The sequence below is a fragment of the Mustela nivalis genome (genome assembly GCF_964662115.1).
Source record: "Mustela nivalis genome assembly, chromosome: 2".
Classification (NCBI taxonomy): domain Eukaryota; kingdom Metazoa; phylum Chordata; class Mammalia; order Carnivora; family Mustelidae; genus Mustela; species Mustela nivalis.
In genome coordinates, this window is record NC_139021.1 from 134,505,168 (window position 1) to 134,531,570 (window position 26,403).

Consider the following 26,403-nt stretch of genomic DNA (forward strand, 5'->3'; position numbering starts at 1 on the left):
ACATAAAGGGATTATTTACCCTGACCCAGTGGGATTCATTCCAGGAATTCACAGCTTATTAAATATGAGAAAATTAATTTAATACATCATTGTAATGAAATAAAGGGCAGAAAATGACATCTCAGTAGACATAGAAATAACATTTGACAAAACTCCAACATCCATTCATGACAAAACTCATGAAACTAGAAATAAAAAGGAAATTCATCAACCTGACAAAGTGCATCTAAAAAAACTTACAGCTAACATTGTATGTAATAGGGGATAACTGAATATTTTCCTCTTAAGATCAGGAACAAGGTAAGGATATCCAGATACCACTTTTTAACTTAATTTATTTTTATTTTTATTAGTATTTTATCAGTATATTTATCAGTATAGTTAACATACAGTGTTATATTAGTGTCATGTACAGTATAGTGATTCGGCAATTTTATACATTACTCAGTGCTCATCGTAAGTGTACTCTTAATCTGCTTCACCTATTTCACCCATGCCCCCACCCACTTCCTCTCTGATAACCATCAGTTTGTTCTCTATAGTTAGGAGTCTGTTCTTGGTTTGTCTTAATTTGTTTTGTCTCTTAAATTCCACATATGAGTGAAATCATACAGTATTTGTCTTTCTCTTATTTCACTTAGCATTATACTCTCTAGATCCATCCATGGAGCCATCCATTGTTGCAGATGGCAAGATTTCATTTTTATTTATGGCTGAGTAATATTCCTCTGTGTGTGTGTGTGTGTGTGCGTGTGCGCGCGTGTGTGTAGGAGATCTATCTATCTATCTACCTATCTATCTATATCTGATGTAGATAGATACATATATCATATTTTCTTTATCCACTCATCTATAGATGGATACATGGATTGCTTCCATATCTTGCCTACTGTAAATAATGCTGCAGTAAACATAGGGGTGCATATATCTTTTTGAATTAGTGTTTTCATATTCTTTGGGTTAACACCCAGTTCTACTTGTCACTTTTATTCAGCATTGTACTGGAGGTTCTAATCAGTGTAATATAATAATATAAGATAAGATAATATAAGGAAATGAAAGGCATCCACAAATGAAAGGACTAAATAAAACTATCTTCATTCGCAGATGACATGATGTAGAAAATCCTGAAGACTTTACACTCCTTCTGCCCCCATAAAATCTGCTAGAACAAAGAAATAACTTCAGGAAGGTCACAGTATATCAGATTAATTTACAAAAATCAGTTATAAATGTGGCATGTTTACATAGTGGAATATTATCCAGCCATAAGAAGGGAAAAGGAAAGAAGTACTAATACATGTACACTAATACACTAATATATAACAGCCATATATAATTATATATGCACATATATAATTATAACAGCCATAAAAAGGAAAGAAGTACTAATACACTAATATACTATGGATGAACCTTAGAAACAGGCTCAGTGAGAGAAGCCAGACACAAAGGGCTATGTATTATATGACTCCATTTATATGAAATGTCCTGAAGAGCAAATCCAGAGACAGAAAAGTAGTTTAGCTGTGGTGAGGGACTGGGTATAAAGAGAAATGGAGATAGGGTTTCTTTTCAGGGTGATGAAATTTTCTGGGATTAGTTATTGGTGATGGTTGCACAATTGTGAATATACTACAAACCATTGGAAATATACCCCAAACCACTAACTTGCACACTTCAAAAAGATAAATTTCATGTATATGAATTATACCTAAATTTAAGAATCTCCATATTGTAGAAACATGAACATGAACAACTGTACATGAACAAGTCTGAAAATAAAAATAAAAAATAAATTTAATTCACAATACAACAAAAGGGATAAACTTAACAAAAAACTTGTACAAAAGAAGAAAGTTGGGAGACCTACACTACCATATTTAATGACTTAATAAAATGGTGCTATAATCAGAACAGTGTGGTATTGACATAAGGACAGGCATAATGATCAATGGAACAGAACTGGTAATTCAGAAATAAACCCTTTCATTTAGAGTCACTTGATTTTTGACAAGGATGGTAAGGCAGTTCAATAGGGAAAGTATTTTTTTCCATAAATATCTGCTGAGACAATTAGGTATCCAAATGCAAAAAGATGAAATTAGATTAACTCACACCATATAGAAAATGAATTCAAAATAATAAACTTAAATGTAAGAGGAAAAAAAAACTGCTGATCTTTTAGAAAAATATATGAGAAAATGTATAAGACGACAGTATGCAGATATGATACACCAAAAGCACAAGCCTAAAAGAATGGATAAATTTGGCATCATCAAAATTAAAATATTTTGTGCTTTCAAATATACCATCAAGAGAATGAAAGGGTAAGCCACAGATAGGGAGAGAATATTTGCAATATTTGTACATATATCTGACAAAGGACTTGTATTCAAAACATTAAAATTCCATATTAGGAAGACAAAGCATTTGAAAAAAACGGGCAAGAGACTTGAACTCCATGAAAGAAGATATATGACCAAGTAGAATATAGAAATATGCTCCGTATCATTAATCATAAGAGAAATACAAATTTAAAACTGTCATGATGCACCATTTCACACTTACTAAAACTGCTAAAACTATAAAGACCAACAATACCTAGTTTTAGCCAGGATGTGGAACAAAATTTAATGCTCACACACTTCTGTAGTGTTAAATTGTATGTATATATGTATGTGTGTGTATGTAACATATATTTGAATTGACATATCTCATATATGATAAATGAGATATATAAATATATGATGTATTGGCATTCAATAGTGAAGGCAAAATAAAGACATTTTAAACATCTATGGAACAAGAGTTTCCCATATATATATATATATATATATATATATATGTATATATATATATATACATATATATATATGTATATATATATATATAGAGAGAGAGAGAACTATTAAAAGATAGATAATACCAAGAAGAAAGAGGCAGAAGAAAGGAATGGGTTACATGAAGCCACAGAAAGCAAAGTAATTGGCAAAGCATATTGGTAAACCTAAGTAGTTACCAAAACGGATAACATCTTATGTGTTAAAAACAACACTAATACTAATATTCAAAATAAAACATGAAAAATACTTAGAGGGAAGTTAAAGCACATCAAAGTCATTTTAAAAAATATATTTTACATAGTTGGATTGTCATTCATTGTCAAAGTGATGAAAGATGCCTCAAGCCCCTGCATCCCTTTTTGTTCCAGTCTATACTCTAATCCTGTAAACTGAAGTAGGGAGGGTTTCCACTAGAAAAATGGCTTTTTGGGCCCTGTCTAGATTGGTGGCATCAAGCTTTTAAAATTGAAACTCATACTAAGACATGTAATTGACATGTAGTTGACTCACTGTGTGTACATAAACAGAAGACAAAGTTCCATAAAGTAATAACCTTTATATGAGTAATACTATTATATTTACATCCTGTTCTACTTTATTCTATTTCACTTTGGGGGGTTATTATTTAATAACATTTTATATTGATTTCATTATCCACATGTTCTTAAAGCTTAAGAAAGAACTGGTAAGAGTGTTTCCTGAGAAGTCTCAAGTGTTTACCTTTCCTACTTTAAAGATACCTGATATTAAGTCTGAAATTAGGTCAAAATAAAAAGTTAAACAAAAAACATATGGGGGGCGCCTGGGTGGCTCAGTGGGTTAAGCCGCTGCCTTCGGCTCAGGTCATGATCTCAGGGTCCTGGGATCGAGTCCCGCATCGGGCTCTCTGCTCAGCAGGGGCCTGCTTCCTTCCCTTCCCCTCTCTCTGCCTGCCTCTCTACCTACTGTGATCTCTCTCTGTCAAATAAATAAATAAAATCTTTAAAAAAAAAAAAAACATATGGTACCAATTGGTTACTTTGTATAAAGACCACTGAGATCTTCTCAGTTAAGGATATCTTACCTGAGCCGAGGGCAGTGGCTTAACGATTGAGCCACCCAGGCATCCCGAGCATCCTTAGCATCATCCTTTCTATCAGCAGCATAGAGGCTCAGATTCATCTTCATTAACCATCTCTCTCATCAAATCAGTAATCAAATTCTGTGGATTCTATCCTCACACAACAGTCATCAAATTCTGTGGAGTCTATCCTCACACAACATGGCTCATATCTGTGTTCTCCTTCCCCCCATTTTTTTTTTAAGATTTTATTTATTTATTTGACAGAGAGAGATCACAGTAGGAGAGAGGAAGGGAAGAGATCACAGAGAGAGGAAGGGAAGCAGGCCCCCTGCTGAGCAGAGAGCCCGATGTGGGACTCGATCCCAGGACCCCGAGATCATGACCTGAGCCGAAGGCAGCGGCCTAACCCACTGAGCCACCCAGGCGCCCCTCCTTCCCCCCATTTTTGTTTTTAAATTTAATTTTTAAAAATTGAGATATAATTGCAATAACTTTATGTTAGTTTTAGATATACAATATAATGATTTGATATATGTATATATTATGAAATGATCAAAGTTCTTGCTTTGTTTCAGTGGAGAACCAAAATGCTAAAAAACATCAGACTTTGTTAGAAAAATAAAGGATTATGGATGCTAAAATTTTAAGTGTAACTACTAATAGAATACAAACATAATGAATAACTTCCAAATTAATAGGGGAAATAAGGAAATCAGTATAACAGAAGGAAAAGACAATAAACAACACAAGAAAAAAAGGATAAATACAAACACAAAACAAATGGTAGAAATACATTCAAATATTGCACATTACAATAAGTAAAAGTGGATAAAATTCACCTAGTAATAAAAGAGTCTCTGAAATTGGATTTTAAAATTCCAGCTACATGCTATTTAAATAAACATGTCAAAGACAGAATGATACCCAAATGTTGAAAATAAAGGAATGGGAAAAGTATTAATAGGCAAATACCAACAAGAAGAATAGTATTTAAGTAGATAAATATTCAATAGAAAAAAATAATAAATTAGTCAAGAAACAGGCTCTTAACTATTGAGAACAAACATGGTTACCAAAGGGGAGGTGGCTGGGGAATGGGTGAAAGAATAATGGAGATGAAGGACTGCACTTGTCATGATGAACACAGGGTGATGTATGAAATTGCTGAAACTAACATGGCACTATTGTTAACTATACTGGAGTTAAAATTAAAAAAAAAAAATGCATGCGATGCAAAAAAAAGAAAAAAAGATATCTTGCTAGGAGATTGTGCCTAGTCACTTCTTTCTCAACATTATCCCATTCTATCTATAATAATGAACTTTGACCTCCATGAAAAAAATAACAAATTTCACTGTGACTAGTAAAGTCCCATTGTACCCCCGCAGGAGTTTGAAAACTGTAAGAAATTTTTGGAATATTATTTGAGTCCTGTGAAAATAAGTAAATGTCATTAAACATGGAGTTGAGAAGCCCTAAAGGAGATCTCTCACACGCTACCAACCTCCATAAGAAGCCATAACTCGTATTCCCCGACAGGAAGAAGCTTACTTTATATATCCTAACAGAAGGAAGAATTTCTTCCTACCCAGCAACAGCCCAGCTAGTGAGAAACCACCACACTCAACTAATGAGAAGCCATAATGGACCTTTTTAGCTTTCTCCTTTCACCTATAAAAGCAAGCCCCTCTCCTCTTTTCTGGACTTGCCTGTGGTTTGCCATAAGTTTGCTTGTCCCCAATTCCATTTCTCTTCTATTCCCAAATAAGCTCATTTTGCAGATAAAATAGCTGACTCTTGTTTTTGTTAAGGTCAACAGTCTTTAAAGTTAACCTTCATATCTGTTTAGCAAGCCTTTTTTAATTGGGTAGAAGATGATTTTCATTCTTGGAATGAAAATACAGATTTCTTATCTTATACTTTTGAAAAGGGTTTAACTTTTCTTCCACCAGAATATAAAAGGATGCATAAATACAGATGAAGTAGAGGGTAAACAGAGAATCAGAAAACATGATCAGATCCCTATGGCTGCTGCTAAAGAATTACAGAGGGCAGGGACATAACCTAAACTGTCAACTGAAGAATACAGACTAAACTTGGCTCTTGAACAACACAGGTTTGAACTGTGTGGATCCACTTTTATGTGGATTTTTTTCAAAATAGTACAGTACTGTAAATGTGTTTCCTCTTATGATTTTCTCAATAATCTCTAACTTACTTTACGATAAGAATACAGTATGTAATACATAGATAAAATATGGGATATTGGGAAAGCCTCCAATCACCAGTAGACTATTAGTAGTTAGGTTTTTAGAGACTCAAACGTTATATATGGATTTTCGACTGTGCATCTGGGGGGAGGTGGTGGTCAGTACCCCAGGCCCCATGTTGTTCAAGAGTCAAATATATAGGATTGACTGAGATAGCTCTAAAAAAAAAATACTGGAACCAAGCAACTATACTTAAATTAGCAGTCATTATATTTGGTAGAACTACTGGTAATTTTAATTTTTCTTCATACTTTTCTGGATCTTTCAAAATTACAATAAACATAATATTTTTATGATGAAGAAAATGTTCCTTAAAAAGTAAATATTTCTATAAATTTTCTTTGAATAATACTATAAAGGAAATCTGAATATTATAAAATACAAATATTCAATAGCTTTTCTATCATGGAAATTCAACAGTATTTGAAATGGATTAAGTATTGAAAACAAAATTGGATTGCTTTCAACCTTTATGATTTTAAAAGGTTACCTAAATATTTTGGTGTGGTATTTTCTTCTAGGAACTTGATCAAAATGCCACTGAAAAAGTCCAGGCAATGTTCACAGCCATTGACGAGCTCTTGTATGAGCAGAAGTTGAGTGTGCATACTAAGAGTCTACAAGAAGAGTGCCAACAATGGACATGTAGCTTTCCTCACCTCAGGTATTAAAGCCCCATGGTTGGCTTGTATCATGGTTAACTAAAACTTGGAAAGCAGATATCCAAAAAAGCTGCTATTTTGAAATCTTTATAGGCTTGGTTTTAATGAATTTAAATAAGGCCATATGGTATACAGACTCAGTTGAGAGAAAATTCAAGTTGATGGAAGTTTCTTGGAGTTTTCCTAACTACCACTATGTTGTCCTGAGTAAAACAATTTCTGTACCAGTAGCTGAGATCTGTGTATTGTGGCCATCCAAACAGCTCTTCTTTTGAGCAAGAGGGTCAGAAAATGTATTTGTTTAACTGTTGTCTACAAGAAAATTCTTATGTATACTTGAAAGCAGACATAAGCTGTTAGGAAACGTTCCTCAGAAACCACATTACTGTACTTATGACTTAAAATTTATACTTAAAATTTATAAAGCATCATGTTCTTAAGAATATAATTCATAATTTTCACTAAATTGGCCTGGCTTTCATCCATTTTGGCAGATTTAATGAAGATTATTGTAGAGGATAAAGGGAAAATTACAAATGTTTGCTCAGCTTCCTTGATTTTTTCAATGGTGGGGAGGCTTTAGCTTTATCTTTTCCATCTCCATTTTTTGGAAGAGAGCTATACCTCTCTCTGTGGATTCACATTTTCTCCAAAAAATTATTCTTAATCAGTATCAGACTAAGTATGTAGTCTTTTATATAGAGCCAGTAAATTTGTTCCAAAAATATCTACATTTTGTATGAATGACAGGTGAAGATGCTTAATTGTCTCTTATGTTGTTCGTTTTGAAGGATTCTGGGTAGGCAGTTAATCACTCCAAGTGAAGGTTATGGACTGTATCCTAGATCCCCTTCTGTTGTTTCAGCTTCACATGAGGCAACACTTTCTCAAGAAAGAGATTCTACTATGTGAGTATTTCTAATATGTGAGTATTTATGTATCCAAATGTGTAAGTGTTACATTCTGTCCGTTATACTAGGGGATTAAAAAACTTTTTACTTGTTGGTATTTAATAAAGCACAGAGAATTCTGTTAAGATTAACTATAGTTTTTGTGCACATAAGAATTTTCTTGTACAATTTTTTGTTTGAAAAGTAAGACATTCCCTAGGGTTTAAGGATATTTTTGTTATTTAGATTCATCTCTATCTCTGTATTTATGTTTATCTATAAATACAGGCACTTCCCTCTTGAAATAAAGTGTAGATAGACTGGGTTAAAAAAATTTAGAGGTCTGAGAAACACTTTAAAGATTTTTTGAGGGATACCTGGAGGGCTAGTTGGTTAAGCATCTGCCTTCAGTTCAGGTAATGATCCCAGGGTCCTGTGACTGAGTCCCACAATCAGGCTCCTTGCTCTGTGGGGAGCTTCTGCCTCTGCCTGCCGCTTTCCCTGCTTGTACTCACATGATCTGTCTCTCTGACAAATAAATAAATAAAATCTTAAAAAAAAAAAAGATATTTTGAAAAATTTTGAAAAACCGATTTTTTTCTTGAACATGTAGTATTAATTACAAATTAATTTCTTTACAGAAATTAAACTATTAGTTTATTAGCTTAAGTTGTATAGTTAGTATATTATTTAGAACAGCTAATTCTTTTGAATACCTCAAACTCTTTAAACAACAGCAAAATAAACCTAAATAGGATTATTCCACTTTCTTACACCACAAATAAAAATAAATTCAAAATAGATTATAAAGTGGGCACCTGGGTGGCTCACCAGTTGAGCATCTGCCTTTGGCTCCAGTCAATTTCAGAATCCTGGGATTGAGCCCCACATCGGGCTCCCGGCTTGGCGGGGGGTCTGCTTCTCCCCATCCTTCTCCCTCTGCCATTCCTTTTGCTCGTGCTCACTCTGTCTCTCTCAAATAAATAAATAAAATCTTTTTTTTTTTTTTAAGATTTTATTTATTTATCAAAGAGAGAGAGGGGGAGAGAGCAAGCACAGGCAGACAGAATGGCAGGCAGAGGCAGAGGGAGAAGCAGGCTCCCTGCTGAGCAAGGAGCCCGATGTGGGACTCGATCCCAGGACGCTGGGATCATGACCTGAGCCGAAGGCAGCTGCTTAACCAACTGAGCCACCCAGGCGTCCCAAATAAATAAAATCTTAAAAAAATAGAACAAAGACCTAAATGTGAGAACTGAAACCATAAAAATCCTAGAAGAGAACACAGGCAGTAACCTCTTTGACCTCAGCTATAACAACTTCTTTCTAGATATATCTCCTGAGACAAGGGAAACAAAAGCAAAATAAGCTATTGGGACTTCATCAAAATAAGTTCTGCACAGCAAAGGAAACAATCAATAAAAACTAAAAGGTAACCTTTGGAATGGGAGAAGATATTTGCAAATGACATATCTGATATGTCCAAAAATATATAAAGAACTTATAAAACTCAACATCCCCAAAATTAATGATGCAATTTAGAAATGGGCAGAAGACATGAACACAAATTTTTCCAAAGAAGACCTGAAAATGGCCAACAGACACCTGAAAAGATGCTCAGCATCACTGGTCATCAGGAAAATACAAATCAAAACTACAATGAACTATCACCTCATAGCTATCAGAATGGGTAAAATCAACACTACAAGAAACAATGGGTATTGGTAAGCAACACGGAGAAAGGGGGAACCCTCTTTTTTAAAAGAGTTATTTATTTATTTGAGAGAGAGCAAGATAGAGTGAGCATGAGTGGGTGAGAGGTGCAAAGGAAGGAGAAGCAGGCTTCCCGCTGAGCAGGGGGCTCCATCCTAGGACCCTGGGATCATAACCCAAGCCGAAGGCACATGCTTAACCAACTGAACTACCCAGGTGCCCAAAGGGGAACCCTCTTGCACTGTTTGTGGGAATGCAAACTAGAGCAGCCACCCTGGAAAAGAGTATGCAGATTTCTTAAAAAGTTAAAAATGGAACTATCCTATGATCGAGCAATCGCATTACTAGGTATTTACCCAAAGAATATAAAAACACTAATTCAGAGGGATACATGCACCTGAGGTTTATAGCAGCATTATCTACAATAGCCGCATTATGGAAACAGCCCAAGTGTCCATCAACTGATGAATTGATAAGGAAGATGGGGGGTTGTGCGCACACGCACACACACACACACACGCACACACACACAAGATGGAATATTACTCAGCCATAAAAAAGAACAAAATCTTGCCATGGATGCATCTAGAGAGTATAATGTTGAGCAAACTAAGAGAAAGACAAATACCATATGATTTAACTCATATGTGGACTTCAAGAAACAAAACAAAACAATGGGAAATAGTCCCTTAACTGTAAAGAACAAACTGATGGTTACCAAAGGGGAGTTGTGGGGGGATGAGTGAAATAGGTGATGGGGATTAAGGAGTGCATTTGTGATGAGCACTGGGTGATGTATGCAAGTGTTAAATCACTATACTATACTCCTGAAACTAATATCACACTGTATGTTAACTAACTGGAATTTAAATATTTTTAAAAACCTAAATAGAATTATTTCAAAACCTATGTTTACCCTTAAATCTATTGTAAAGTATCATTGTTTTAATTCTTTTGTTGTTGTTGTTCCTTTTTTTTTTTTTTTTTTTTTTTACCAAACTGTAGTTTTACTTATTTGAATCATCTGCTAAGAGTTTTAGTAGCAGTAGTTTTGATGCATTTTTTTGGACTTGTAGACTTTTCAAAAGACCACAAAGTAAAACATTACTGCATTAGGCCAGTGATGGTTATAGGACCTGGGTTATCAACTAAATAGTCAGATAATAGGATTTGTCTACTTTTCTCAAAGGATTTAAATTCAAGTTTCTTGTCACTAGACTGAGCTTTCTTTTTAAATTTAAACCTCGTGCATTACATCAATAAGCCTTTTTAAGTTTACTCTTTTTATATAACTTACCCAGTTTTTTACCAAGTAATGTCTTCCACAGAAATGATATATTCTTTCTTACTGACCAAAATTACATAATTCATGTCATGTCATTAATATATTTACCTGTTAGCATAATATTTATATATACCTTATTATTTTATAAGTAGTAGTTCCATTTGGACACTTATCTCCAAGGAAATAAGTAATCAAACCTGAGCAATTAGTTCCTCTTTTTTTAGGATATCTGACTAAATCATTCAGCAACATACTGCAGACTTCCTTTCTTTCCTTTCTACTTGCTACCCCACCGCTGAGTAGCTCTTCTTATTTTTGGATTTGCTTTTCTGGACTATTTGCTTACAGTTTTCAATTATTACTTTCATTTACTATACAGATAAACATCTATCTATACTTCATACACAGACATATACCTAGATGAAACAAATTATCCAGCTTCATTAGCATACTACTGCTTATGGAAAGCAATAACAAACATAATCCATATTTACTTTCATGTAACTACTACTTTGTCCATACTTGATATTTTCTTGAGTACCAGTTTGAACTCAGATCACCGAAAAATATATATTTTAATTAATCAAAATTACTACTGATGCTCAGATTGTTACAACTTGGCCATGTCAACTAGTTCTTTTGTTTTTGTCTTGACGGTATCCTTGCTTTCTGGTTACAGCAGGATGTTCCAGGCCTATATTTAATTTTCTCTCCAAGACATAAAATCAGCTGAAATGTAAGGAGACCTACTTTTGTTGAGAGGCTAAGAGTATTTGAGAACAAAATTTGGGTAGTGAAATCTGTAACTTGGTGCTGCTGCTGTTTTATTACTTATTGCTGTAAGAGGTATGGAAAAATATGTCATGAATTCATTTTGATTTTTTGCAGTTTAACAAATCAATTTGCCACAAAATAAGGTTTATAAATGACTGAGACTTTCTATAAAAATATTTCAAATTATATCCATTCTTGCCACTCAACATTATATCTGATTTTCCTTTTAAAATTAAGGGTTGATACTTTCTGTCTCCCACTTAAAAATCTTCAAGAACTTCACACTGAATTTAAGATAAAAATATAAAATTATATTATAAGCTGACTTAAGCCTACATCTCTCACTATCTTCCTGTCATTCTCTCTCTCATTCACTAATTCTCTCACATTGGCTTTCTTTAAGGTGTCAAATGCACTAAACTAGGTATTTGGTCCAGTTTCTATTCTTGAGTTCTTGGGCCAGAGAAAAGTGGTACAATAAAAAAAAAAAAAAAGAGAGAAATACAGTATTTTCTCCTTTGTATTTCTTAACACCTAGCACAGTGATTACAACATGGTTAGCATTCAGTGTTTTTTTTACTAAATTAAGCATAACATATGATACCAAATGATTTGAAAATGAATTAATGTATACATTGATATTATGGTTGCAAAACAATGTTATCAATCAAAAAAAATTGGTGCTTAGGTCAAAATGGAATTTCAGAAGCATAAAATAATAGAAGATGGTGGTAGCATAAGGAGAAAACACAGACAAAAAAGGACCATGAGAATATGAGTTTAAGGGCATTTCTACTTGAAAAAAAAATATGCTCATTACTGTTTCAAGATAGCATAAGGATCTGTCTACCTTTATTTTAAATACATACCTCAGCAAAATGAGCTAACTATAATACCTACCAAGATATTAAAAAGTATGACTATATGCAGAACTGTAATCCTTGAAAATCACTAAAAGAATAGAGAGCACAGAGTAGAAAAACCTTTGTATAAATTGCTAAATGACTTTCAATAAGTGTGCAAAGACTACACAATGGGGAAATGACACTTTAACAAATGGTGCTGAGAAAACTAGGTACCCAGATACAAAAGAATTAATTTGGAACCTTACCTTGCACCACATATAGAAATTAACTCCAAGCAGATTAAAGACCTAAATGTAAGACCTAAGACTATATAACTCCTAGAATAAAACATAAGGGAAATGCTTCAGGCTATTGGATTTGGCAATGATTTACTGGATATGACACTAAAAGCATAGACGACAAGAGTAAAAATAAGTAAATTGGACTACATCAAACTTAAAAATTTCTGAGCATCAAAAAAACCAGTCAATCCAGTGAAGAGGCAACCTATGTAATGGAAGTGACTATTTACAAATCATATATCTGATAAGGGCTTAACATCCAGAATATAAAGAGAACTTCTGCAACTTAACAACAATAAAATAACCCAATTTAAAAATGAACAAAGGACTAGACTACACAATTCCCCAAAGAAGATACATACGTGGCCAACAAGCATATGAAAAGATGCTCAACATCACTAATCATAAGAAAAGTGCAAATCAAAACCACAATGAGATATCACCTCACACCCATCAGGATGGCCACTGTTAACAGAATAGAAAATAAAAAGTATTGGCAAAGATACAGAGAAATTGGAACCTTTGTGCACTTTTAGTGGAAATATAAAATGGTGTAGCCATTGTGAAAAACAGTATGGAAGTTGCTTAAAAAATTAAAAATAGAATTATCATATGATCCAGCAATCCCACTCCCAGCTATATGTATCCAAAGGGGGGAAAAAATGAAAGCAGGATCTGAAAGAGGTATTTGTACAACCATGTTCACTGCAGCATTATTCACAATTGACAAAATATCTGGAAGCAACCCAAATGTCTATCAGCAGATGAATGGCTAAAGAAAATGTGATATTTATGTGCAATAAAATAATATGTCACTATAAAAGGAAGGAAATCCTTTTACATGCTACAACATGGATGAAACTCAAAGACATATGCAAAGTGAAAAAAGCTAGTCACAAAAGGATAAATACAGTGTGATTCCACTCACATAATGTATCTAGCATAGCCAGAAGCATAGAAAGTAGAAAGGTAATTGCCAGGAGCAGAGGAGGGGATTAGTATTTAATGGGGATTAGAGTTTCAGTTTTTCAAGATGAAAAAGTTCTTGAAATCTGCTACACAATAATAATGTGAATATACTTAACACTACTGAACTGTACAGTTTAAAGTGATTATGATGGGGGTGCCTGGGTGGCTCAGTCATTAAGTGTCTGCCTTGGCTCAGGTCGTGATCTCAGGGATCTGGGATCGAGCCCCACATCAGGCTCCCTGCTCCGTGGGAAGCCTGCTACTCCCTTTCCCACTCCCCGTGCTTATGTTCCTGCTCTTTTCTCTCTGACAAATAAATAAATTAATTCTTTAAAAAGAAAAACGTGGTTATGATGGAAATTTTAATGTTATATTTTTTACCACAATTTACAAAAATCATTAAGGTGGTATGGGATGGCTGCTGTTGGTCCTATGCCTACCTCCCTTGTATCGCTCATTATAAATTATAGCCTTTGTTTTCATTTTCTTTGATTTCTTTTTTATAACTATCCTAAATGGAAGGGGCAGTTAAGCTCATTACAAATCAGATTTATTTATTTATTTATTTATTTAGACATAAAGAGTTTTCTGAAGCTTTCCAAAGCCATGGAGGTACTTTAGTTATACTGGAAGTTCATCCAGTCTTTTTTCCTTTCTAATATACTAAGTTATGTTTTCTTCCTTTTGGCATCATGAAATCACTCCTTCATGTAAATTTCCCCTACTTCAATCCTTTCTAGAGGTCCACTGGATAATAAGGTTGATCTGAAATGGAGTTAAGAGTGGCTAATTATACTTTTCAGATCCTGGTCAGGAAGGTGCCCTTGGCCACATGTTCCTTTCAACCACATTTGAGGGTCTTACAGTGATTACCTCCATGAAGGCTTACTATACCTGGGAGGACTGGCTCCAAATTAAACTCTGTTTAAAAAACTTAGCAAAGTCTGGGACGCCTGGGTGGCTCAGTTGGTTCAGCGGCTGCCTTTGGCTCAGGTCATGATCCCAGCATCCTGGGATCAAGTCCCACATCGGGCTCCTTGCTCAGTGGGGAGCCTGCTTCTCCCTCTGCCTCTGCTGCCACTCTGCCTGCCTGTGTTCTCTCTCTCTCTCTCTCTGGCAAATAACTAAATAAAATCTTCAGAACAAAACAAAACAAAACCCTAGCAAAGTCATTTTATCCTCCATGCATGTGGGAGAAGAATAAAATGCCATGATTTTTTTCCTCTCACAAGAAAACATCTCAAATTAAATATTACTACCAGAGCAATACATGATTAGGCAAGACCACTGTTATTTTTTTACTAAGCAAATTATATATAGTCCCACATTGGATGTAGAGATTACTTTAAAAAATAAATCTTTGGGTCCCGGCTGGCTCAGTTGATAGAGCATGTAACTCTTGATCCCAGGGTGGGAGCAAGGGGTTGTGATTTCAAGCCCCATGTTGACTGTAGAGTTTACTTAAAAATAAAACCAAGGGGCACCTGGGTGGCTCAGTTGGTTTCAGCTCAGGTCATGATCTCAGGGTCCTAAGTTCGAGCCCCATATCCAGTCCATGCTCAGTGCAGTCTGGTTATCCCTCTCCCCTGATTCTCCCTCTGCTCATGCTCTCTGTCTCCAAAACAAAATTTTTAATTTTTTTAAAAAATTCTGTTAGTAGGATCAAGCCCTGCGTTGGGCTCCCTGCTCAGCAGAGAGCCTGCTTCTCCATCTCCCTTGCCTGCCTCTCTGCCTACTTGTGCTCTCTCTCTCTCTGTCAAATAAAGAAATTTTTAAAAAATCTTTTAAAAAAGTTACCACAGATTAAAGAAATGATTGGTTAATAATACAAATGTAATGACACAATAGCACAATAACATATGGAATACTCGGTATCTAGCATTTGACATGACAGCTTTTGTTTGTTGTGGTAAAAAAAAAAAAGCAAAAATTAACATCACTATTTTATAAAAGAAAAGACGTATTAACACACAAAAAAGCATGAAGTACATAATCTCAAAATAAGAACAATCCTTTTCAAGAAAGGAAATTTGGCAGTCTTCCTGGGCACTGTTCTTATTTTCCTCCTTTTGGTGTAGATCAGTAAAAATGTTGTCATGAATTGGCATGAATCTGTAAGCTGGATTTGAGAATCCCTGTTTAGAATTTCAGAACAGAGACTTAAAAAACATTAAGTTTCAAATTTGAGACTTTTTGTAAACAGTAATACCCGCCGATTTACATGTGTTGGTTCTCCAAACTGTTTCTCACCTCTTAACCATCTCTCTATCCCCAAATACAGGGTGCCTCCTGCTGTGGTCCAGACACTCACCAGCCTGTCTGCTCTTGTTTTATCTTTTACACTAGTCTCCTTAACCACATTATCTTTTTTTTTTTAATATTTATTTATTTATTTATTCGAGAGAGAGAGTGAGAGAGTGCACACATGTATGTGCAGGAGCTGGGGAAGGGGCAGAGGGAGAGAATCTTCAAGAAGATTCCCCCACTGAGCGCAGAGCTCAACATGGGACTCAATCTCAGGACCATAAGACCATGTGACCTAAGCCAAAACCAAGAGTCAGATGTGCATTATCTTCTTCATCACCACCACAGCAATATTTTTTTTTTTTTTTAAAGAGAGAGCAAACGAGTGAGCAGGGGGCGGGGTGGGGGAGGGGCAGAGAGGGCAGAGAGGGAGAAAGAAAATCTTAAGCAGGCTCCTACGCAGGTGATCTTATGACCCTAAGATCATGGCCTGAACCAAAATCAAGAGTCAGACGCTTAACCAGTTAAGCCATCCAGGGGCCCCGCCATGCAGTCATCTAAAGCAAGGATCTTGTCATTCCTCTTCTTAAAAACTGTACTTTTTATTGCTAACAATTAGCCCAAGTTAATACTCAAATTTCTACACAGTCTAGCCATACATTTCCAGTCACTTCCTATATACCGTACACTTTATTTAATAGATTATATAAGTTTTTGTTTTATTTTTATTTTTTAAAAAAGGTTTTACTTATTTATTTGAGAGAGAGAGGGAGAGAGCAAGCACGAGCAGGGGAAGGGGCAGAGGGAGAAGGAGAAGCAGACTCCATGCTGAGCAGAAAGCCTGATGTGGGATTTGATCTCAGGACCCCAGGATCACGACCTGAGCTGAATGCAGACACTTAACTGATTGAGCCACCCAGGCACCCCTAGATTGCTTCTGTTTTAAAAGAAGTCTGGAGGGGCGCCTGGGTGGCTCAGTGGGTTAAGCCACTGCCTTCGGCTCAGGTCATGATCTCAGGGTCCTGGGATCGAGTCCCACATCGGGCTCTCTGCTCAGCAGGGAGCCTGCTTCCTCCTCTCTCTCTCTGCCTGCCTCTCTGCCTACTTGTGATCTCTCTCTGTCAAATAAATAAATAAAATCTTTAAAAAAAAAAAAATAAAAATAAAAGAAGTCTGGAGGAATAGTATCTAAAGGTAGTACAGTGGTGGCATGGTGTTTTCAGGGTCCTAGACTCTTTTCATCTTTTTGCTATACCATACTAAATCAGGATGTTTTTCTCTAACATATGAAGAATCATGGTCCAAGATGGCTGATAGAGTTCCAAACATGACATTCACTTCCCAGATAGCAGAAAGGAAAGGCAGAAGGGCAAAAGGGCACTTCTTATAGCCAAGCCATTTTTCTTTAAACAGCCTTCCCAGCATCCCACAAAACAGTTCTCCTCATATCTCATAAGTTACATTGACTACATGGTAATGGGAAATGCAGTCTTTGAGATGGATGTATTGCTCTCCTGAATTAAGTTGGCATTATTTACTAGGAAAGAATGGATATTGGGGAGCACCTACCCTTCTCTGCCACATATGTGTAGAGTTTTATGAAACTACGTATTTATAATCTTTTTTATACTTATCATTTTATCGTGGACATCTTCCATTTTCTCCCACAACATTAATTTAATGACCTCATAATGTTCCATTGCATGACTATTTCATTATTTAAACAACCAATCCCCAACTGTGTATTTTGGAACACTTGGGGTAGTTTTCATTTTTTGTAATTATAGACAATTCTATAATGATAATTTTTATAGCTAAATCTTGTAGGTCATATCCTTGAAGGAAATCCCTACAGAGAAAATAACTGAATGATGGAATCAACAGGTATGTTTATTTTAAAGCTGCTAATACATATTTCCAAAATGTCTTCTAATAAGATTTTCCCACTAGCCTTGCTGAAAATTGCCTTGGGTTTATTCTTTTTTTTCCATTAAAAATACCTAAGGTACAAAAATGTGTGAAGATTAACACAAAATATACATTGGTTAAATCTAATATTTGGTTAAACAGAGCCATTTAGAAAAACAATTGCTCAAATTTGACTGGCTTTCTCCGAAGGAAATCCTGTCCTTAAGGAATACGCATTTTGACTATGATGGAATTACTGAAATAAGCATATAACCTCTGGAGGTACCTGAAAGTTGTAATTCTTAATAAATATTCTTAATTTTTCATTGACTTTTTACTTTTTATTTTTGAAAAGATTTCATTTATTTATTTGACACAGAAAGAGAGATCACAAGTAGGCAGAGAGGCAGGTGGGGGTGGGAGAAGCAGGCTCCCCACGGAGCAGAGAGCCTGATATGGGGCTCGATTCCAGGACCCTGAGATCATGACCTGAGCAGAAGGCAGAGGCTTAACCCACTGAGCCACCCAGGCACCCTGGCAGTCTATACTTCTTAATACCTTTTACCTATTTTGGCCAATCCCATTCACTGGAGCAACCACCAGTTTGTCCTGTGTATTTATATTTGTTTCTGTTTTGTTTGGTTTGTTCATTTGTCTTGGTTTTTAAATTTCACATTTAAGTGAAATCATATGGTATTTGTCTTTTCCTGTCTGACTTATTTCACTTAAGATTATATCCCCTACTTCCATCCATGTTGTAGCAAATAGCAAGTTTCAGTCTTTTTATGGCTGAGTAATATTCCACTGTGTGTATACACCACATCTTCTTTATCCATTCATCTATCTGTGGATACTTCAGTTTGTTTCCATATTTTGGCTATTGTAAATAATGCTGCAGTAAACATCGGAGTGCATATATCTTTTCAAATTAATGTTTTCATTTTCTTCAGGATTTTGAGCTGAAACCTATATGACTGAGATGCTCTAAGAACTATTGATGTTGTCCATAATTAATATTTGTTTTTTCCTCTCCCAGATTTGGTATTAGGGGAAAGAAGTTACATTTTTCATCTTTTTATGCTCATAAAGCATCTTCCATTGCCAAATCCCCTAGTTTGTATTCTATGGAGAGAGAAGAAGAAGACTGTGTAATCTTTTCTGAAGGAATAATAGAGGAATACCTAGCCTTCGACCACACTGATATGTGAGTATTATGGCTTTAAAGCTATTTACTCCCCTCCTATTTTGTTTATTAATATCTATTTTTTCTACAGTATACTGCCAATATTACCTATAATTAGATTTATGTCACTTGATTATTTATTTCCTGTCACTTCTCAGGTATCCAGAGTTCATGTGCTAAATTGATACAATTTCCTGTTGCTTCTTTGTACCAGACTTCCTTCTGTATTTTCTTCCTGCACATGTCATTTGCCTCTTTCTGAGATTATTAAAGTTTTTTTTTTTAATTTTTACTATTTTATCTTTTGATGCGAAGTTCATGAACTGTCCTCCTGTTGGGACCACACTTTACAAAAACACCGTGTTTTTGAAACAAGATTACAGAGCAAGATAGAGCATCTTAGCAATGTCATCTTATTAAAGATTTTTTTTAAATTTTTACTACTTTATCTTTTGATGCGAAGTTCATGAACTGTCCTCCTGTTGGGACCACACTTTACAAAAACACCGTGTTTTTGAAACGAGATTACAGAGCAAGATAGAGCATCTTAGCAATGTCATCTTATTAAAGTTTTTTTTTTAATTTTTACTACTTTCTTTCTGAGATTAAACATTTAAAATGAGTTAATTTTTTTCTTCTCATAGTTTGATTTTACCTTTTGTAAATCATCACCAGTTAACTCATAGAAACTCTGAAACTCTTCAAAAGAACCTAGTTGAAGAGATGTGAACTTTGTTTACATAAATCATGTTTGAAAGATATATATAGTTTATATAAAACCTTAACTTAGCACAGACTTTACAATTAATAATGTTTATTTATATCCATTCTTACTATAGTCTGGCAATAGTCCTGTGACATAGATATTATTTATAGGATAGATGAGAATCAGAGTGGTTAAATGATTTGTCTGAGGTAAAGCTAAAACCTAAAACTTTATTCATCTTATACTAAATCCAGTGCTCTCTTTATTCTATGCTTCCTTTTTCAAACAGTAACCCCTTAAGCTATTCCTCTAAGCCTTCAAAAGTTCCAGAATTTATAGTCAGAGCAATACATATGGAAGTGAGAATTTCATTTTAGGCAATGAGGCTATAATTAAATCCAGTTTCTACTGTGTCACATGATTCTGTACTTCTACCTATTTCCCGCTGAGCAAGGCTTACTCTCCTGCTCCGTGTAAACAATTCTAGTGTCAGCTAAACATAACCCAGATTTCTATATATAACACCACTGAGCAAACTCACTGTTGCAAGAGAATAGTAACTATGTACTTATGGTTTTCTAGAGACTGTCCCCTTTACCTTCACTTCATCTGGCTTAGCTCAAATTATCTCTAATTTCTCTTTCTTTTCCTCAAAACAAAGGTCTTCTCCCTTGGTTTAACATATATTAAAAAAAAAAGTTGATTTAACTAATTTAAGATGTGATTTAAATGCATCATAGGTGTCCCAAGGGCATTTCTTTCCCTTTTTCTGATAAATAAAAGTTAATTTTCAAGTAACACAGGAAGATTTTTTTTTAAAGAATATATTTATTTGAGGGGCGCCTGGGTGGCTCAGTGGGTTGGGCTGCTGCCTTCGGCTCAGGTCATGATCTCAGGGTCCTGGGATCGAGTCCCGCGTCGGGCTCTCTGCTCAGCAGGGAGCCTGCTTCCTCCTCTCTCTCTTTGCCTGCCTCTCTGCCTACTTGTGGTCTCTCTCTGTCAAATAAATAAAATAAAAATCTTTAAAAAAAAAAAAAAGAATATATTTATTTGAGAGAGAGAGAAAGAAAGTGTGAATGCATGAGTAGGGGAAGGGACAGAAGGAGAGGAAATGGGTGGGAGAGAATCTCAAGCAGACTCTGTGCTGAGCATGGAACCCAGTGCAGAACTTGATCCCACAACCCTGAATTTATGACCTGAGCCAAAACCATGAGTCAGATACTTAACCAACTGACTGAGCCACCCAGGTGCCCTAACATAGAAGACTTTTAGAAAGGCAGCCTTCCCTTTAGAATACCACTGAGATATTGATTAAAAATGACAGAGTAGTTGAACCTTTAGAATATTTCTAATTGAAACGATTAAGTGCCCAGAAATAAACCAAAACACCTATACAAAATCAGGATATATAATAATGTCAGCAAATGATTTTGATGCAATATAGAAAAAAATCATCTAAAAAAGTAAGGCTCCTAACTTATTCTTCAAATAAAATAAATTGCCCATATATAAAAAATTTAAATGTGGCAATGAAATCATATAAATTTAGAAGAATAAAATATGAAAGATTGTTTTTAAAAAAAATAATTTGGAATAGGGAAGGCCTTTCTAACTAATCATAACACAAAATCTATAAGTCATTTAAGAAATTCTTAAAAACTACATAAAATACAATTTCTACATAAAAACCTCATAAATTCAAAAGACAAATGACAAACTGGCAAAATATTTGCAGTTTATACATGCACAAAGACTTAATTTCCTTAATATGGTCATCAACAAGGAAAATATCAAGGACAAAACAGATAAAGAATATGAATGGTTTGGGGCACCTGTGTGGCTCAGTCATTAAGTTTCTGCCTTCAACTCAGGTCATGATCCCAGGCACCTGGAATCAAGCCCCGTGTTGGGCTCCTCGCTCTGCAGAAAACCTGCTTCTCCTCCTCCTGTTTCCCCTGCTTGTGTTCCTTCTTTTGCTATCTCTCTCTGTCAAATAAATAAAATAAAATCTTTTTAAAAAATGAATGGGTCACATAAAAAGAAAATGGATTTTATTATTTTTTTAAGATTTTATTTATTTGAGAGTGTGCAAGTGGGAGGAGGAGCAGAGGGAAAGGGACAAGCAGACTCTGCATTGAGCATGGAGTCCTACATGAGCTTTAATCCCACAAGCCTGAGGTCATGACCTAATCTGAAACCAAGAGTTGGACGCTCAACTGACTGAGCCACCCAGGCACCCAAGAAAATGGATTTTAAATAAAGGAAATAAAATTCAATCTCATTTGCAACCAGCAATGCAAATTAAAACTATAATGAGATACTGTTTTACCTGTCAGACTGGCAGAGAAAAAAAATAAAGAAGTTTGATAATTACTTGAATGGGAAAAAAAAGGTATATTTCGTTAGAGAGGAGAAGGGAGTTGGGGGAAATTGGAAGGGGAGGTGAACCATGAGAGACTATGGACTCTGAAAAACAATCTGAGGGGTCTGAAGTGTCGGGGGGTGGAGGAGGTTGGGGGAACCAGGTGGTGGGTATTAGGGCACAGATTGCATGGAGCACTGGGCGTGGTGCAAAAATATTGAATACTGTTATGCTGAAATTAAAAAAAAAAAAGGCATGTTTTTTCAACACTGGAGATTTTTCCTCTTTAGAGGAAAGTGGGCAATATCTTTCCAATTGGAATGCATATATCCTTTTACTCAGTAATTCTATTTATAGGTATTTATCCTACAGATATAATACCCATGTAGCCAAAGAACTTCGTACAAGGATATTAAATACAGTACTGACTATAAGAACAAAAGGTTGGTTGGTCAGTAACTGGCCAGTTAGATATGCTGGGGTATAACTAATGGAATACTCTGCAGCTATTTTTTTTTTCAAGTTTTTATTTATTTATTTGGGAGAGAGAGAACAAGCAGAGGGGAGGGGCAGAGGGAGAGAAAGAGGGAGAAGCAGGCTCCTAGCTGAGCAGGGATCCCAGTGTGATACTCGATTCCAGGACCCTGAGATCATGACCTCAGCTGAAGGCAGACGGTTAACTAATTGAGCCACCCAAGCGCCCCCACTGCAGCTATTTTTTAAGAGGCATATTGATCTGTATTAATAGGGATCAAGGGCCAGTTACATTGTTAAGTAAAAGAGAGAGGAGCAGCATAGTATATAATGTAACTATTTCTCTAGATCAAACTATAAATAATGTTGGTTTCTGGGAATGGTGACTGGGGAACAGAGATGTTAACTTATTTTTCACTACATATATACACTTCCTTCTGTATAATTTGAATTTTTTTCATCATAAGAAAGTGTTATGTCCTATAAAAAGAAACAAATTTAAATACAATTAAGACTAATCAGCCTTCTCCCCCAACTTAAAGCCAGGCCAGCTCTTCTGGGAAAAGAAGAGGGGAAAGTCTTAAGTTGCCCTGTACAAACATCTTAGCATCCTTCTTTCCTGCTTACAGCTTCCCATTTAATTCTTTTTTTTTTTTTTTTAAGATTTTATTTTTTGACAGAGAGATCACAAGTAGGCAGAGAGGCAGGCAGAGAGAGAGAGAGGAGGAAGCAGGCTCCTCGCTGAGCAGAGAGCCCCACGCGGGACTCGATCCCAGGACCCTGAGATCATGACCTGAGCCGAAGGCAGTGGCTTAACCCACTGAGCCACCCAGGCGCCCCATAATTCTTGAGACCTCTGCTACCCTAGGGATAATTTTCACTGTAGAGGCCTTAAAATATTTCTTTGTAATCCAACTGTTCCAGAATTTGTTTTATCTTAATTTATAATACATCTGTCATAGTAAGTACATCTGTCAGCTAGAGTTTTGCCCCCAAAATACTGGGGCTGTTGGGACTCCGCGATGGAGAAGACTTGGCTGAGAGTTTCTGGCCTACAGATAGATGCATGGTCTCCAGAAGAGCCTCAGAGTAGCTTTTTGTGCTATTTGGCTCCCCCCCTTTCCTTTCCAGTCAACTACCAAACGTTTATTTGGATTAGTAAAAGTACACTATTTCCCCAATGAATCATTGCCTCAAGTAATTATGTGGCACAGTTATATGCCCATGATTAGATATTACATTAATATTAACCTAAATGGTATCCAGTTACAACAAAAAGATTATTTCTGTATGCTTGTCATAGCTTATTGCTCAGTTCATGGTGTTTATCTGTTTAAAGCTAAAAAATATACACTCTGTCTCAGTCTTCTTTTTCTTGTTCTTTTTGGCAGGGGGCAGAGTAGTGGGTAAGGTGGGAGTAAAGAGGGAGATTCACTCTCCTCTGTTGAGAACTCCCTTAGATTACAAGGCAGCTTAACACATCTGCTAACATATTTACGCTGAGTCAGTGGTGGTAAAAGGCACACAAACCACACTCCTTAAGAAGCACAAAGGACAGTGGTGAACACACAGTAAATAACAACCATGAATTTTGGGGGCAACTGATTGGCTCAGTTGTTAAGTGTCTGCCTTCGGCTTGGGTAGTGATCCCAGGGCCCTAGGATCGAGCATCCCGGGGTTCTGGGATCAAGCCCCACATTGAGCTCCCTACTTGGCCGGAAGCCTGCTTCTCCCTTTCCCGCTCCCCCGCTTGTGTTCCTTCTCTCACTGTCTCTCTCTCTGTCAAATAAATAAATGAAATCTAAAAAAAAAAAAAAGAATAACCATGAAGTCTTATTTGCTTCTGTTACAGGGAAGAGGGGTTTCAAGGAAAGAAATTACAAGCAGCTCCAGAGAAACAGAAATTAGGATACCCTCCCATTGCTCCATTTTACTGCATGAAAGAGGATGTCCTTGCTTATGTGTTTGACGACGTATGGAGCAAGGTTCTGAATTATATGGAGCAGCTGACACGTAGTCATTGGGAGGGATTGGCTTCTGGTAAGGATCTTTGTGAAAACAATATCAAAAAATAATTATTGATGATTTCCAAAGCCTAATTAACTATTTTATCAGATTATATACTTCCTTAGTGTAAAAGATTCATATTTGCATTTCCCACAGACACTAACTAACAGATATGGAAAAACTATTTGAGAATGAATGGATGAGTAACAGGGCCCATTCTATGATGACAAGACTGTGATTTCTTTGAATATGGTTATTTGTGAGAAAAAAAAATGTACAAGTGGCAAATACATTCTGCTTTACTTAAGAAGAACTGATACACAATAAACCATATTTGAAGTGTACAATTTGGTAAAGTCACCTATGTATACAAACATGAAGCCACAAAACAGTGGATATAATGAACATATCCATCACCCCCAAAAGTTCATGACCTTTGTAATCCTTCCCTTCTGCCTGTGCCTGATCCACCATCCCCAAGTGACAGTAAATGTGCTTTCTGTCACTATAGTTTAGTTTTTCTTTTGTAGAGTTTCATATAAATGGAATCACAGTATTTACTTTTAGCCAGCTTCCTTCATTTAGCATGATGATTTTGAGATTCATCCATGTAATTGTGTGTTAGCAATTTATTTCTAACAAGTATTCCATTGTTTCATAATTTGTTTATCCATTTACCTCTTCATGGACATTTGGATTGTTTTCAGTTTGTGACTATTACATGTACATCTGGTCTGTATGTTACTGTATAAGGAGTTTTTTGAATATACATTTCCTTTTCTCTTAGGTAAATTTTTAGGAGTGGAATGGTCTGATTATATGGTTAAATGTATATTTAGCTTTTTAAGAGTTGTTCTGGTTTTCTGTGTTACACAAAAAAATTTATCACAAACTTAGCAATTTCAAACAACACACATTTATTATCTCACAGATTTGTGGGTCAGAAGTCCCAAGAATGGCTTAGCTAGTCCTCTACTTAGGATCTCACAAAGTTGCAAATCAAGGTATTGGCCGCAACTAGGTTCTCTTGTAGAAGCTCAACTAGGAAAGGATCCACTTCCCTTTTTAGAAGCATCTAGTTTCTTGTAGCTGTAGGAGTCACATCAGCTTTCCTTTTCAAAGCCAGCAAGAAAGACTGAGAGCTAGTCAGCTAGCAAAATAGAAGCTTATGTAACATAACACATTCATGGAAGTGACATCTCATCGTTTTTACCATAATCTGTTGGTCTGAAGCAAGTCACATTCAAAGGGAGCAGATTTCACAGAGGTGTGACTACCAAGAGGTACGAATCACAGAGGGACCACCTTAGATCTATCCATTACAATCTTCCCACTGGTCCCCAATTATTCATGGGCTCCAGCATTCAAAATATATTTAACTCCCAAGGCTTCCAAGAAACTTATCTTATTATAGCATTGGCTCTGAAGTCCAAAATACTATCATCTAAATCAGGCCCTGATATAAATGAAGTTGCTAGTCGTAATACATTAAGTAAAATTACTGTGGCACAATTCCTTTCCATCTATAGACCTGTGAAACAAAAGGCGATATACACAGGTATATAAACATCTAATGATATAGTCCAGCCATTCCACTCCTAGATAACAGTTACCTTACCCCAATACATCCAACATATAGTAATGGGCTAGGGAAAGGATCACAGACATTCCAAATAAGAGGTGTGTGAGCAGAAATGGAAGGTAAAAAAAGGTTCATAACAATTCTGAAGTCCAAGGGTGTCTGGGTGGCTCAGTGGGTTAAAGACTTTGCCTTTGGCTCAGGTCATGATCTCAAGGTCCTGGGATCAAGCTCCACATAGGGTTTTCTGCTCAGTGGGGAGCCTGCTTCCTCCTTTCTCTCTGCCTGCCTCTCTGCCTGCTTGTGATCTCTCTCTCTCTCTGT

General features: G+C 35.9%; 1 protein-coding gene across 11 annotated transcripts in view; it reads left to right on the forward strand.

Annotated features, from left to right (window-relative positions):
* Positions 1 to 26,403, forward strand: part of FAM149B1 (family with sequence similarity 149 member B1) — a 79,240-nt gene that overhangs the window by 18,696 nt on the left and 34,141 nt on the right. For 8 of the 11 annotated variants that reach the window (XM_082715786.1, XM_082715792.1, XM_082715787.1 and 5 more), the window contains 4 exons: positions 6,701 to 6,843; positions 7,633 to 7,749; positions 18,805 to 18,972; positions 24,346 to 24,533. In XM_082715786.1, the coding sequence (XP_082571912.1) occupies positions 6,701 to 6,843; positions 7,633 to 7,749; positions 18,805 to 18,972; positions 24,346 to 24,533 (616 nt within the window). The remainder of the gene's footprint in view (positions 1 to 6,700; positions 6,844 to 7,632; positions 7,750 to 18,804; positions 18,973 to 24,345; positions 24,534 to 26,403) is intronic. The other 3 variants (XM_082715789.1, XM_082715794.1, XM_082715788.1) reach the window with 1 other exon arrangement.